The sequence below is a fragment of the Lepeophtheirus salmonis genome, chromosome 8, assembly GCF_016086655.4.
Source record: "Lepeophtheirus salmonis chromosome 8, UVic_Lsal_1.4, whole genome shotgun sequence".
Classification (NCBI taxonomy): Eukaryota; Metazoa; Arthropoda; class Copepoda; order Siphonostomatoida; family Caligidae; genus Lepeophtheirus; species Lepeophtheirus salmonis.
Window position 1 is genome coordinate 1155487 of NC_052138.2, and position 15843 is coordinate 1171329.

General features: G+C 33.5%; 1 protein-coding gene across 1 annotated transcript; it reads right to left on the reverse strand.

Annotated features, from left to right (window-relative positions):
- Positions 1-8107: 8107 nt before the first annotated feature.
- Positions 8108-10475, reverse strand: LOC121123446 (salivary peroxidase/catechol oxidase). Its single transcript, XM_040718565.2, has 3 exons — positions 10263-10475; positions 9843-10159; positions 8108-9770 (listed from the first exon to the last, which is right to left on the reverse strand). The coding sequence occupies exons 1-3, from the start codon at positions 10418-10420 to the stop codon at positions 8263-8265; spliced, it is 1983 nt and encodes a 660-aa protein (XP_040574499.1). The 5' UTR covers positions 10421-10475; the 3' UTR covers positions 8108-8262.
- Positions 10476-15843: the final 5368 nt, after the last annotated feature.

Genomic DNA, 15843 nt, shown 5'->3' on the forward strand with positions numbered 1-15843 from the left:
ATTCAATTATATTGAAAAACTGATTGATCATTTGTGTGTGCTCATAATGACTTGAAAACCGCCATAGTGCCCGCAGTGGACAACTTTTCGGAAGCGACCATAGGTACAGCGTGTGGAGTAGTTCCAATGCGTCTGAGAGCTGTAGTTGCCGCAAATCGTGGAATGAACTGGCACTCCTTTTGAACTCCTTTTCTGATTGCAATGAGGTGAACAGATGCTTCGAGTAATAAATATTGAGTACTTTCTGTGATGTTGTAGTTGTCCTAAGACTTCTGGGTAACCCTGTACAAGATTTATAAAAATGAAAAATGTTAAGAGGCAGTAACTTTAGTAAATTTTTAGTAAGGGTCGTAATGTTAACACTTTTTTCCCAGGTGATAGATGACCTATGACTATAATGGTATACCAGACAATAGTATTACAATTTGTAAAGCTCTAAGATAGCCACCGTCTGGTGGCCAAGGATTTTTCTACTTTGATTACATTCAAGGCTAGACGTAGTGTGCAACAAACAGATGTAAGTGCTTTAAAGTAAAAATACTTTGTAACAGTTTGTGCCAGAGCGGTTTGACTTCTTCTAATAAAAACAAATTTTATTAATATAATTTGGTGAAATAACAATAAAAAAATTACTGTAATGATTGCTTGTTACTGATTTAATAATTAATTTAATTAAAAAGTATCACAAAACACGCAATCTTAAAGATACCCAATGAAAACTGAAAAAGATTTTATTTATATTCAGCTTGTTTATGTCAAAACTCTTAACTAAAACAATTAATTATCATTATATAATTAGTAAAATTCTACTGTAAAACCTTCTAGTATACAACATTTTTTGTTATTTCTGTCCATTTGATGTAAGCATATTATCAATTCTGTATCCCTTTTTGACACTTTTAAAAATACAAATTATGTGAAAATACTGATTTTGGTAAATATAAAACATTTTTTTTAAATGTTTGACCCTGTGATTTATTTATTGTGAGTACCTTTGCTAACTTGCAATGTTTCTTCTTCACCCAAAATGAAGATTGAAGGTACATACTAAGATTAACTCGCTCATCTTCTTCCAAATTCCCTTTTTTAATTCGTATTTAATATACGTTCAGTTAGTACAATATTTCGTTTTGATGTTTAATTTTTGGGTGTTTTTCGAATTGACAACCCATAACTTAAAAAAAAAACTGTGGGACACGAAGTATTAATCTTGTTTTTTGAGAAAAAAAATCAACTTATTGGCGAAGAATCAAATTTATCCATCAGAGCCCAGGAATCTGATCTGATCAGAATTAAACATAGTTTTCCCTACGTAACTCAAAACTCTAAACAACTCTTATTTTATGACTAAAGTCGGTATCTATCTCCGTTTTTGAAATAAATGCATTTCATCATTGTTTTTCTAAGTGGGACGTAGATCACACACATAAATTATTTTAATACTATGTAGGATTACCTACTGGGTGGAAAATTGAATCTTTGACACTTGTATTATATTGTTGTAAATGATTTTGTGTGTAAATGAAATTAAATCTATCTGTAATTGTAAAGGTAGCCATGTTCCTCAAGTACCTACTACTTTTGTAATTTTTAAAATTGGACGAGAAATGACATCCTCATCGTATCAAATCTTCTCTTTGCGGGTGATCGGAGTAATTACTCCCTATATCTTTATTAATTTCCATTAACCCTTTCCTACCTCGGATCAGCTGATTGTAGCTGATATAATGAAATGTCCTTACAGCTAAGCTGCTCTCCTTCAAATTGTCAGGGTTATCATGTTGATTTTCGTTTTTTAACATGCCCAAAATACATTGTCAAAAATAGTTGTCTAGAAGAGTATTACTGACAGAATAAGTTTGGGAATAGCAACGACATTTAGATACACCAATGGAAGTATACAGAAGTGAAGAAGTCACTTATTTATTCATTTTAAACACATAACAGTTGCTCCACATAACTACATATTTATATGTAATATCAGAATAGAGTAACATACTTAGCAGACAAAACCATAGAGAAAAGAGAGGCACATTAACTTTAATTACTATTTTGTATTGCTCAATCACACAACTTGTAGTTAAATATGTGGTATATAATTGCGTAGATTTGATCAAGCATTTATTTTGCAATGTTGTTGGGTTATGAGCGATCCATCATAATTGTTCCATTAATATTATTATATTGCTTCGACATGGTCTTTTTTAAAATGAACATGTGTTGTTACGACAGATCCAAACTCAATTTTGAAATAACACGTGAAATTAATTTTATTCCTACAAAAAGTATTTTAACTATCGTGTAAATATAAGGCAGATCCTCATTTTTATGGATCCGTGTCGGTTCTCATCTTTAGACGTCAAGTACACGACATTTTGGATCCAGATTCAAACCAAAAATAAACAGATGCTTGGCTCGAATGTTATAAGCATTTTACAAGGAGTTTGGAGCCAAATAAAATTGGATCAGGACGAAGGCTACTTTTTTACTGACTACAAATAAAGAAACAATAAATACGCAATTTTATTATTATAGAACATAATTATTGTTTAAATAAATCGTTACCTTTATTATATATCGCAACCTATCCTCCAAAAAGAAACAGGAAAAGGCTCAAATCAGTTGGTCCTTGGCCAATACTTTAAACTATTGAATTATTGTTCAATAATAAATGATAATTGTTCACAGCTTAATAAAAATAATTCGTATCCAACTAATCAATGTATATCCGTCGTTCGAGTGCTGTGATTTTATAAACTCTAAATTTTCTGAAATGTCGTTAAGGATAAGAATTTGATTAAAAAATTTCTTTTGCTTTTCTTATTTCCCTTTGATCATTTAAGCTATAGACATTGCTACAAACGTAATATGAGCTGTTTTTCATATATAGCAATCAATCCCATCAAAATTAATGATTACTACTTTAGTTCCGTAATTTTTTTCTCCAGGGCATCTGGTATGGCGTCGGTGATCTTCCAAGGCGCCGTGGGCTCGTTTCCTTAGCGATAAAATATTTGATCAAATCAAATAGAATAACGTAAGTGACAACTGTCTACTAGTATACCACCCTAATACAATTAAATATATATAGACGGATCCAAAGATGAGAAAGGTATCACAGGTGGGGGATGGGCTATCACTGGAGGCAAGGAAGGCTTGATACATGGAAGGGTCAGATTTTTTTCTTTCTACACTTGTATTAGTAGCAAAGAGAGAAGGGGAACATTACTTGATATGAACTATTGAACCAATTGTGCTATGAACATATGTCGTCAAAGATGTGTAAATAAAATTTAGAGGGCAATGTTTTTATACAATTATATATTTCAATTTAAGAATTATGAAGGAAATTAAAAAATATACATCACTTATTGGGGGGCTAAAATGATCATTTTGCCGCTCTTCTGCTGTTTTCTCCCCTAGAATTAAGATGAACTTCATCCTTTTCGACTTCACAAAATTTTTCATATTCACATTCAATACTTTCGTCGCATTAACAAATATTAATTCTTCGAATTTGTGGCTAAACTCCTATTCATGATCGTGGAGAAGACTTGTTCTTTCATCAGACTAGAGATTCTCAGACATATAGCAGTGCCGATATCCCGACCGATGAAGAAGCATTGCAAATCCCAAAGAGATCAGAGTTTTTAATCATGCACAATAAAAAGTTGTATATATATATGAAATTTTTGAGAAAAATTCGAAGTAGTAATCAGTCCTCCTCTATTAATAATAATTATTGGGCTTGCATTGTACCCTTCTTTATCCTTAGAGCATTGAATCTTACATCCAACGAGCTCTCTTTCACTAGCAGTTATCTACAATTAGGACAAGACATTTTTTTTTTTTTTTGAAACCGATCGAGCAATGAAGCCTTCAATGTAAAAAATAATTTTATTGAGTGTAGTGCTTCTGTCGAACACAGTGCAGCACATTTTTCTAATGCAGAATTTAAGTCCCTAGCAGATTAAACTCATTTGCTTCGTCAAAGATTCCAGATTACTCATTATTTGAGACTTTGGTATATACTTTAAAAAAAACTCTCAAGCGTGGAGCCTTTTCTGCCTGAAGGAGCTCTCTTATAGAGATTTAGTTAGCACCTGCCATCATATCACATCATATCAACCAAATCTCTTTTCATTGTTTTTTAATTGACATTTCCCGGTTAATACGAAATCAAAGTCGTAAACAGCGATTATATTAAGAGCCAGTGCAGGAATTTCTTTGCATGTATGGCTCAAAGAGGAGAAGGCTTGATGTGCTTAATTCTTTAACAATTAGGCGACTCCACCATTCTCTAATTAAACGTAGAAAGTGGGCAGTTAGACTGAAATGAAGGAACCCATGATTAAAATACCGTTCCAATCTAGTGATTGTACGTTCTTGAAACACTGAATTGGCTAGTTGGACTAATGTCCTCTCTAAAGTTGTGGATGCAAGACATTTTTCCGTTGATAAGTGAGCAATTTTTGTTCCTTTTCTAATTTCGATGTGGTAAAGTTATTTTGTATGACTAAATTGGGGGCATCCCATGTCTTGACAGTGAAACTGAGGCAAAAGAAAAGGTTAAGACATCATCCAATTGATATATATAGATTCTAAAAAGTGTGTTGGATCAAAGGTTCTAAAAAAAATCGTTCAGTGCTAAGAGGAAGAGAATAAACTCTCTCTGAGAAGTATTTTTACGTGTAGAAGGCCTCGTGAAATTAATGAAAAATTTAATCAAACTGAGGATGCACACAGCTTAGAATAAAGTATTATATCATTAAGGAAAATAAAAATAATGATTCTTCCTTTTTTGGCTACTACAATGCTAATCCATAAAAAGGAAAAAAAAAGAAGAGAGAACTATTAAATGTATGTAGCCTTCCTTGACTGGAGGTGACATATGAATTCATCAATCATCAGCATCATTAAATAACGCTGCATCGGTCTTCCAAACAGAAATGATCGCCATTCATCAATCAGTAGAAGCTCTTCTAAACCAAGACAAGCCATCAAAAAACGTAATAATTCGATCAGATTATCAATCGGCAATTGCTTCTATTCTAGATCTGTTTAAAAAAAGTGATAGGATGAAAGAGCTAAAGAAATATTAAATATCAGAAAATGTGAAATAAACATATATCTGGTTTAGTGTAAAAGCCATTCAAATATTTCAGAAAACAAATCTTGCAATGAGTGGTGCTGAAGGTCAAAATCCTTTCTGCGTTGGAGCACCTCCAAGCTACATAAAGAAGGTGGGGGGCCGACTTCTTTTGCGAAGTTTAGTGCAACAGATACAGGGAAGAGGAAAGAATGTAACATACACATCACATGTTGAAGAAACCAAAACAAAAGAGTGTCAAACTTTTGCATCAAAACATGAACTTACTTGTTCAAGCCTATACACAGGTCATGGGTCATTTTTGGGCCATCTGAGGCAATGTAAAAATTCAAGTACAATGTGCAATATTTGCATGGAAGAACCACAAAGTGCAAACCACCTTATTAACAGATGCCCATCGCTCTCATATGAGAGATACCAAGCATTGCAAGAAGAGGAAGAAGATCTTCGTATTCTTCAATTTATTAAATGTACAAAAATAAAACAAAATATTGATAATAACTGTCAAATTAAGTAGGACTTAAGATCAATTTCTGCTTTAGTAGTACATATGTGTGGTCGTGTTCTTTGCCTTATGTATGCATAGTTTTATAATGTATGCATATTTGTACTATTCTATAAATTATGTATTTACTATGGTAAGCAGCAATAAGATCTGAACGAACTAGTAACTAACTAGGCCCATGCTATTATACTATCTCAGCAGGCCATCTGATATCATTTCGACATCACCCCCCCCTATGAATAACTATTATTTTAACTATGTTTATGATACTTTGCAGCATTTCAAGGGCAAATAAAAAAATACATAATCAAAGCTACCTCATTCTATGATTTCTTTTTGTAAAATTTAATGAAGTACTATAATTCATATAAATTTCTCACATGTTTGGTGGAAATAAGTATAGAGACCGGACATTTTGCTCCAAGGGAATTGTCAATATGTATTAATGAAAAACGCATTGACAAAATTACACTCCTTACAAAATGTTCATATACATTTCTACAATAATACCACTGAAAATAACAATCAAGGCTTACATAATTTACAAATAACAGTCTCCTTTTTATATACCTCACATTGACCACAAACTGGTTTCCTACATTGTTTAAATTTTTTATACGTTTTATTTCTGGAATTTCTATTGCATTTTACGTGACAACATACTCTTTATACAATTAGAGAAGTAAGATCAGGTTGAGTTTCGGTTTCTTGATCAAATATATGATTTTGTCATTCCCTGATCAATTTTAACAAATAATTACGTCCTGTAATTTGTATCACGTATCACTTCATTGTAGACAATGACAGAATTAATTGCAGCCAAATCAAGTGCATTGTAGAAGCCTTGTAATGGCCATCGTCGTGAAGATAATTTGGTTGTATATAAACGTGCCTTTTGGTCCGTCACATCTACTCCATATTTTGTTTGGTTGTAATATTCAATACTTTCAGACGCTTCCTTCTTGTTTTCTGAGCAAGATACAGTTTCATGTACTATGCTCAAAAGTAAAACATTCTTGGAGTTAAACTGTTAAGCTTGTGGTTTGGTTTTTTTCGTATTATACTGGAGTAATATGGAGTTTTCATTGATTTGACTTCATTTGACATCTCTCTCCTGATCCTGTAGATGGTTTACATCAAACTGAGGGAACTGGCGCTATAAATCCTCAATTACCAATGTGATTTATTTAAATACCAAAACTTATTTACTGTAAACTGTGATATTCTGAAGTATTTCTCTATAATTACAAACATATGTGTACTTAAAAGATTTATTCTTACTGGGGATTGGATGGTCTACATTTCAATAAATAATTATATTTAATGCATTTGTTACCTATTGTAGCCAATGTTTGACATTAGAGCCATTGAAAACTCATAGAGAAGAAATTTTTGTTCCTAGAAATATTGATAACTCTTCATACGATGAAGGTCTTTTATATTGCCAATTTGAATCAGCATAAATAACTTAATTAAGTAATTTAGTTTGAACACAATACCTAGTCTATATTTTACTTTTATATAATTCGTATCAATTTTAAAAAAACCAAAAGTTTTCATTTTGTTGGATCTTTCACAATCCTACAGTTCAGATCTACAGACCTCATGAGTAGTAAACGTCATTTTTTAAATAGATTGAATTATATTCAAAAGGTCAATGAACATTCGCTTGTCCTTATATTAGGATTTCTTGACGAGTTATAATTGGTAATCTTTGTTGGGCACAGAGTAGAATTGAGGATGGACATCAGGGTAATACTTGCCAATATCCTTGTTTGTTTCCTTTTCCCCCTCCTCCCTTGTCACAGCTGATTGTAGCTGATCTAATGAAACTTCATGACAGCGTAGGGACTCTCCTCCAAAAGATTCTTTAAATTGTCAGAATTACCCTGTTGAATTCCAGTTTTTTGAATACACCCCCAAATACACACAATTTTCAACACTAATAATGTATTATTTAAATACCATTGTTGCGTATACTTAAATATATCTGTACCAATCAAAATCATGATGTTAAAAAAAACAAAATTATTTCCCATTTTGTTGGGAGATTGAAATAAATAAATTAGAAACAAAAACATACAATATAATACGACCCTTTTGCTACACATCTCAATAGAGGGATAAATCTTTCCTGCGATTCATGATCAATATGGGATATATTTCTATAGCTCATAAACGAGATGGGATAAAGAAAATATAAGATCTGATTTGAATTTGAGTCTGTTTTGTAGATCAAAGATAATTAATTTTTTAGGTAAAAAACTTTTTTTAAATTAAATATATGCTCACGAGGACATAGACCATTTTCACATGGTCTATGAAATATAAAAGAATATGTGGAACATCATACAACAAAATAAACTCATTGAAATGACATTACATATCTAGTTTCTAGAATAAATATATTTTTTTCCAGTATGAGGAATAACTAAAAATCTATTATCTCTTTCTTGAGAAGAAAAAAAAAGTATTTTTATGTATGATTCATAGAATTGATTATTAATTTATTATAGTTATACACAACGTTGCAAAGAATTTAAATATCATTGAATATGAAAAGATATCAGAAAAAACGCAGCAATTTATATGTTTGATTTTAAAAAGTATGGCTTATATATATTAAAAAAAAAAAAATGTTTCTCATTTAAGAAGTGCTTTGAATGAAGGTTTTGACATTAAGAGTGGAAACATTGGGGCATGTAATCCAGTCAGAGTTGAGCTTGAATACATTTGCTTTTACTCTTTTAATATCCGTGTTATCACAGATGATTTGACCCAAGTTACGGGTTCGGATATTTTGGATTTGAGAGTCAGTGAAAGAACCAATTTGGTTAGAATGTGTAAAGAAATACCGATCTCCATATTTCAAATTTTCAAATTGTTTTCCAAGGATACAGCTAAAGGTGTCTCCCAAGACAGAGCCGTCACTTGAATTCTCAGCAAGGCCAGCAGTGAACAAGTCAATATCATTAGGACTTTTGTACAGTGTCTTCAAAATATTCCAGTTACTTTGTTTGATATTATCTGGTTTTGTGTTCCAATCACAAACAGGTTGAAGATCACAGTGCTGTCTCCAGAATCCATAGGTAGGAAGTCCATGATCTCTTCCTCTTTGAATGTTTCTAGCAAATAAATCTGATCCAAATGATCTACCACCATTGAAGAGATGATTAGTGAGATCATCAACTGCAAAGTTATCATTAGCTTGTGAAGGTTGATCCAGAAGGCCCAACAGGAGTTCCTCAAGGCCTAATCCATCCTTAGCTTCATAGTGTGCCATCCTGAAATAGGCATCCTTTCGAGAAAAAGATGTGTTGGAACCTCCAGGAGTGAGAGCTGCTCTTCGACTATTTCCCCGAATCATAGAGTGTCCAAATCGGTATGCCGCAGTTGCAAATGCATTGGAAATGTCTGCATTGACTGTGGGATCGTATGTGGATCTAGAAGTGATTCTCAAACGATAGCGATCAAGATACTTGTGACTAAACAAAGATGCAAGATATTGATCAAAGACGACGTTTTGATTTTCAGCACCAAGGATCCTCCGAGCCTCTTGGAAAATGGTTTCTTTGTCCATGCTTGGGAATGTTTCCAAAATCTCTTTGGCAATTCTGTTATGTTCACGAACAAACAAAGTGTGAATTGCTGTAAGTTCAGGAATTACAACGGCTCTCGGATCTCCTGCAATATACACATAAAAATCATTGGTTGGAAGAAGTTCCTTTCCTGTTGCCGTTTTTGTGGTCTTGAGAAGATATTTATTGGAGTCTCTAAGTATGGCAAGGCGGGCAGAGTCGGATCCGTAGACATTTGAAGCGTCAACATAGCTGGCAATAGCGTTGAATTGTTGTCTTGGTGAAGAGTCACAATATTGCTGAGATCTAGTAAATTCGAGACACGTTATTCCTACAGTGGAGTAGAAAGGGTCATTGCTTGGAATACTTATAGCACTGCATTCATCCTTGCTATTGTCACCACAGCAATTGAACACATGGTTCTCAGGTGTTAAGGACAGATCATGATCCAAATATTGGCCAAATTGTGTCACCATGTGAGTAGCTAGGGTTGAAGGCACATCACTGTCAGGGTGAAAGGTGGTGCTGACGTGTCTTGAATTAGGGAGATTTCCTGGCTGGGCACAATTTGCGTCACCTATTTAGGGTTGAGACAAATTTTGACTCCTGATTAAATCCAATATATTAACGAACTAGGACTATTACTTACTTGGTGTAAAAAGACCCTTCGTTTTTGGAGTAGAAGCAGCATTTCCATAGCGAGCTTCCAATAAACGAATCAAAGGAGCACCGGTAGCCCCCCAACTTGTATGTTTCTTATTATTGCAGGTTCCATCAATGGTTCTATATTTAGAGTCAGTGGTGCAGTTACTGGTTGCTGTAGAGGAACATGGAGCCTGAGCACCGAATTTTTCAGCCAGGAGATTTTTCACTTCTTCCTTGAAATCCTGAGTGCTCTTTCCCACACGCTCCAATTTGTTCATTGCCTTCTTGAAAAGAGCATTTCTCTTTGACATTTGTAAAGAGCTGGATACAATATAATATGGGATAAAATGTATTATAGTTATATAGATACAAAAGAGTAGATGCAATCACTGATTCATACTCTGATTATGTTACGAGTACCTACCTTGTTGTTACTTTCTTACAGGGATTCCTGGAAGAGAAAAGCTGCTCAGACTCTGGAAAGTCCGAGAGTTCTTCTTCCGCCAGTAAGATTGCATCCTTTGGAGTAAGGCCATGTACATCTACTAAGTTGAGTATAAGAAGATAGGGAATCCAAAGCATTTTGCCTTCTTTCTATTTTTTCCCTTTTGATCCTTGAATGTCAGAACTTGCTCTGAATGATAGTCCCTCAGTTTATAGAAAATTTCTTTCCTTCAAGAGAGCTAGATTTTCCATTCAATATCACATAATTACCCGCATACACTTTGAATACAGAGTAGTCGCAATATTAGGTCATTTTGATCGACGATCTATTTATTATTAGATATATTATTTAGGAAGCTAAAAAATGATTATATCTCTTTAACTTAGTCTTAACGTTGTGTAAACTCTGATACGAACTATATATATATATATTTATTTTTTTTGTCATAAAAAAGTATCTTAAATTTTTATAAATCTAGAAGTACTAATCATAATGTAAAGAGGTTCATAACACACAAAGAAATATCAAAAATATTAAAATTAGTTCAACGACACTAGAATAAAAAGAAAGACCGGCAAATCCAGAGATCTGATAAATAATCATATCATGAAGAGAGAACCTTGGGCGAGTTTTAGTAGTATTTGTTTCGCATTGATGGAGAAGGAAATGAAAATTACAATTCCCCAAGAGACATAATCATGGAACCACGCAGGGAGTTCTTGGTTCTTGTAGTTCACAGCGTATATTATAACTTGCACATTGGAGATTAGGCATTAATTTTCCACCTATCCTTATACAGTAAGAATGTAATAATGAGCCAATCCGAGGGACTCAGTTTTACATTAAAGTTTCTCCAGATCTTATCTTCCAACATTCTAAGGAACGGGATAATTTTTATACATTGGTGGAATAGATGAAAAGAGGTCTCAAATTCATCATGACAAACATATCAAATTTTCTTTTTAGGATCTGTCCGGGACTTCTTTGTAAAAATATAGGACGTTCCCAATCGCACCTCAACCATTTTTGGCGTGTACCAGTGAATGGATTCTTCAAAATGACATTCAGATCCGCGTGTTTAATCCCATTGCTAATACCAATCCGTTCGAACATTCGCCTTGCGATAAATAAGGGGTATTTCTGTTGACGACCAATACAAACACTCAATGCTTGCTTTATTATTCTGTTTGGAAATGAAAGTAGGGATCGGAGGGCCGAGATAATTACTTTTGAAATCTCGTCCATAGAACATCCACCGTGTTCTGTGAGATTGAAAGAAGTTATGTAACACGTAGCTCCCGTCAGATTTATATTGGCCTGCAGAAGCCCTGCAGTTCAGTCGAGGATTAAAATCAAGTGGTTGGTTTGAACCTAGTAAACGGAGACCATTCTCAATCGCAGAGTTTTATATACAGCCCACCAACCACCAATAATGATCGTATCTTTTCACCCATCCAAACATTTATGATGCACCTATACAGATCTGTTCAGCAAATTGACTACCAATATATTATAAGAATTCTTTTTTGATTTGAATTACCCAAAAATTACCAGAGCTTCTGAATTTTTTTAACTACGCCATCTACATACCTTCTATGTGTGTGGAACTAAGATCCCAACGAGTTGTTGGGGCATTAATCCTCTACCCTGAAACGTATGCCCTAGCATGCCCCCATACTAAATCTTCCCTTAATTTATATATGTTCTCCCATATAATCTTCGAAAAAGGCACGTATCTTAGCAGATGGAATGTTTTTGGGAGGATATTGATATTCCAGGCCTTCATTTTTCATATCTGGTGAGTGAAGTATTACTGAAACATCTAACACCCTTATGTATGGTAGATTAATTTGATAACTAATTTCTTCTCTCAGCATCGACATTGCAGCTAGAAACTTCAATTTCTAATAGTGAGAAAGACTAAACTTATTATAATTCGCTAATATCATCACATGTCTTAAGATAGTTGTCACAGTTGGATAAGATCTCAATCTTCTCCAGGTTGATGAAGCGGCTCGAAATTCGTTTGAAATCTTGAATGAACTTGATGGCATGAAAGATGGAGTATGCCAGTTTTGTTTTGTTTTTGTTCCCGTTAGAAATAAGGAAAGGTCATACACGTATGATAAACACTTCAGTGACTTTTCATTTATTTTCAGACGTTCAAGGCTGTAGTTGGAGTTTATAATCTTGTTCCATTTATTGTTACTAAAAAGAGGGATGGGGATAGCAAATCTCCTTGCCGAGCTTTCAATTAAATTAAAAGTGGCATAAAAAACTTGGCTAAACGTATAGCTATTTTAGAAGGAAACCTGTTGCAAATGCAATTATGATGTATGGGAAGACGATCCTCTGTTCCTTTTCTACATCCTTTTTATGTGTATTGGATTTGGAACCTCGTGGTATCTGGCAGAGTAAATGATTTCTTTTTGGCTAAAATTATGATGTTAATATTAAGTTTCTTTTTTTAGTACTGGATATCATCTATAATATAGATTTTATTTAATAAAGCAAGGTTTGTCTGTCGGTCTGTATGAATGTCATAATAAATAAATACGAGTCACCGGGTGCATTGTTTATAGTGTTCCCTGATGTATATGATAAGTATATTTTGATCTAAGAAAAAACAATATAGTCGTATTGATGAAATAATGGAAGCTTGTGCTTATAGAGTTGAACGTGTATACATGGTACACAGTATATAGTGCTCCTTGATGTAAATCATATAAATATTCTTGATATAAGAAATAATAATGTAGTCCTATTAAGGAAATATTGAAGGCTTGTGCATATATAACAAGAGTCCTGTTTCTGTTTGTTTTTTGTCATTGGTCTCTTTTGTATATCAACATAATTCATCTGTATTTTCAGTATATATTAAGATTTGAAATAAATATAAACTCTGGTATGCAAAAATGTAGTTTGTTTGTTTTTGTTAGTGAGCGCTCTAGAAACTAAAGTACTCATACAGTCAAATATAGTGTTGGGTAGGTCCGTATTTATTCGGTCTAGTCCATTCCAGACTTAGGATCGGTCCTTAGGACTTTCTATCATTGGGACCGGTCCTTAAGATCGTCGGTCCTTGAGGCCGGTCCTTATATGTCGTTACATTGAATTTTTTATAAAAGTATCCATGGTTTATTAAGGCAAATAAGGAGGGTGAAAATTTTCAATGTGCCTCTTATGAACCTGGTGAGGCAGTGTGCCAATTTTTTTTTTTTTTTGGGGGAGAAGTATATAAGTGGTCTTATGCTATACCCAAAACAGAAAAACCGGTTTTTTAAGCTTAAGCTTAAGGAGACTATATAAGGGTTTTTATCAAAAAGAGATGGGCGTTTCAAAAAAACAACTCAACTAACTACGTTGTCTAAATTTATTAAAATTAAAAAAGTAATGTGGTAAAAAAGGAACTCGGTAAAAATTGCATTTTCATTTTTTTCGGTTAAAAAAAAAGAACTTTCAATGGAATATGGGATTAGTAAATAAAATAAAATTTGTCTAGAGATTTGTTTGCTTATAAATTTGACTCATAAAAATGGATATTGAACTACAAGGATTCTTTCTTTTTTTTCTTCAGTCTTTCACTAAACCTCAATTTTATATCTTTAAAAAGAAAGGGAACAAAACGATACATTTTGGACATAAAATTTTAGACTCTAACTGTACTATATTTTCAATGTCCAGAATATTTTATTACATAATTTCTGTAATATTTGCAAAAATGAACCAATTATCGAATGTTATTTTTCGAAAATTTTATTCTTCATAACTTTTTGTTTTTGCAAGTACGAAAAAAAATTAATGGTAGGTGTGTGTTCCTTTTTACAATTTCCATTTTTTTAATGTATATATGTTGCTATGTTATTTTGAAGTTTATAAGATAATATATATTTTTTAAAGTTCATAATGATACTTACAAAAGTTACAAGAGTGTTTTTTTTAGAGGGAGGGGGAAGGGGGTTTGCTATGATGAGACTATGTAGATTACCTTACTTAAACGGATTGGCATCATGTGAAGAATCCAAGATGATTAGAATGATCAGGATCTTTTCTAAAACAACGAAACAGTGATATTATATAGAAGTATTTTCTGAATAATTTTTTAATTTGATCAATTAATTTGACCATTTTTAGTTTGATTTTCCTCTCCTTCCTTGGGCCGAGAAAGACGGGGAACCCTTTGCTAGTAATACGGACCAAGGACTCCTGTAAGCAGACATGACACTACACTCATGCATTTCCAATTTGGGTCTTAGTTTATTCTAAAAGGAATGTCTCTCTTCAAGTGTTTTGCTACAAGATAAAGAGTTTTTTAAAGTATTTTGCTACTAAAAATTATCAAAATAATAAAAATGAGGCTATATATTTCTAATAGAATATTTTATGAAAGTTGGTCCAAGTCTACAAGTCAGAAGATTTTGATTGAAATTTAGATTTTTTTCTATTAGCTTCTGAATTCTTAGGTTCCATTTTCTTTTTTGTTAAAAATCGAATGTCATCATTCAGTTTAGCACTTAAATTTTTACCCATGACATTAAACAAAGCGAATGAAATTCTCTGAAGAAAAGCTGACCATGAGTGTCCTTCCTCGCACTTTACTACCACAACGGCGATAATGTCAGAGTTTAAATATCCTGCATCCTGTCAATGAATGAACAACAAATGAAGCTCTAAGATTTGGTGTACCAAGTAAACTGTCTTTCTCTTCAGGAGTAGCTAGCTGTGATGTAAGAGAACATGGAGTGAGCATAAAGACAGGAGAAGTAAAGAAAGTCGGATGGAGTCGACAACCCCCCTCTGCTCATTATGTCGATGAACTCTTACAGGTCCACATGCTGATTAATTAGACTATCGAAGGTTATTGAGTCTGGAGGTGTATCTCTGATGACCATTAACTCTTGCCATGATGTACAGCTGATCTTCTTCAAAGAAAAACAAATATACCGAGTGACAAAGTAGAGAGCATTACTCTCTCCCTTGAATCCTAGTTCCTGGATGTCATCTGATTGTCAGTTAGTCAAAATGAGCTCAGCTTTTACCAGGTCTTCATCCAGCAGAGTTTTAATTTCTGAAGTAGTCATACCTGAAAATTTAAAAAAGCAAAATATTGTAAATAAGTAATACCTAAATGAAGAAGCTTACTATTTACAAATATCTTATTTACCTGAGAATTTGACAAGACTCAGAATACAATTTTTTTTCTCTGCTTCCAGGGTCTGTCTCACACTGATTTGGTAGATACCCCATGTAGTTGTCTTCAAACATCACTAACTTGTTAAGAATGTCTTCCCAAGTCACTGTTTGATTCAATTCTTCCTTTGCTACCAGAAAGGAAGCCAAATTGATGGCTAGAATAAGAGTGTTGACCTTGTCTTCTGAGGTGATGTGTGACAATGCCTTTTTGTCAATCAACACCCCAGGTTGGTTAATTTTGAATGGCATATCTGTCTCAAACTGGATGCTGGCTACTACTTGGGGGCCATATTTCTCATCATGGAATAGCTTCAAAAGGGCAACACTTGGTTTTGTGATGAGGATTAAGCCTGATGGGAGTGTCGCC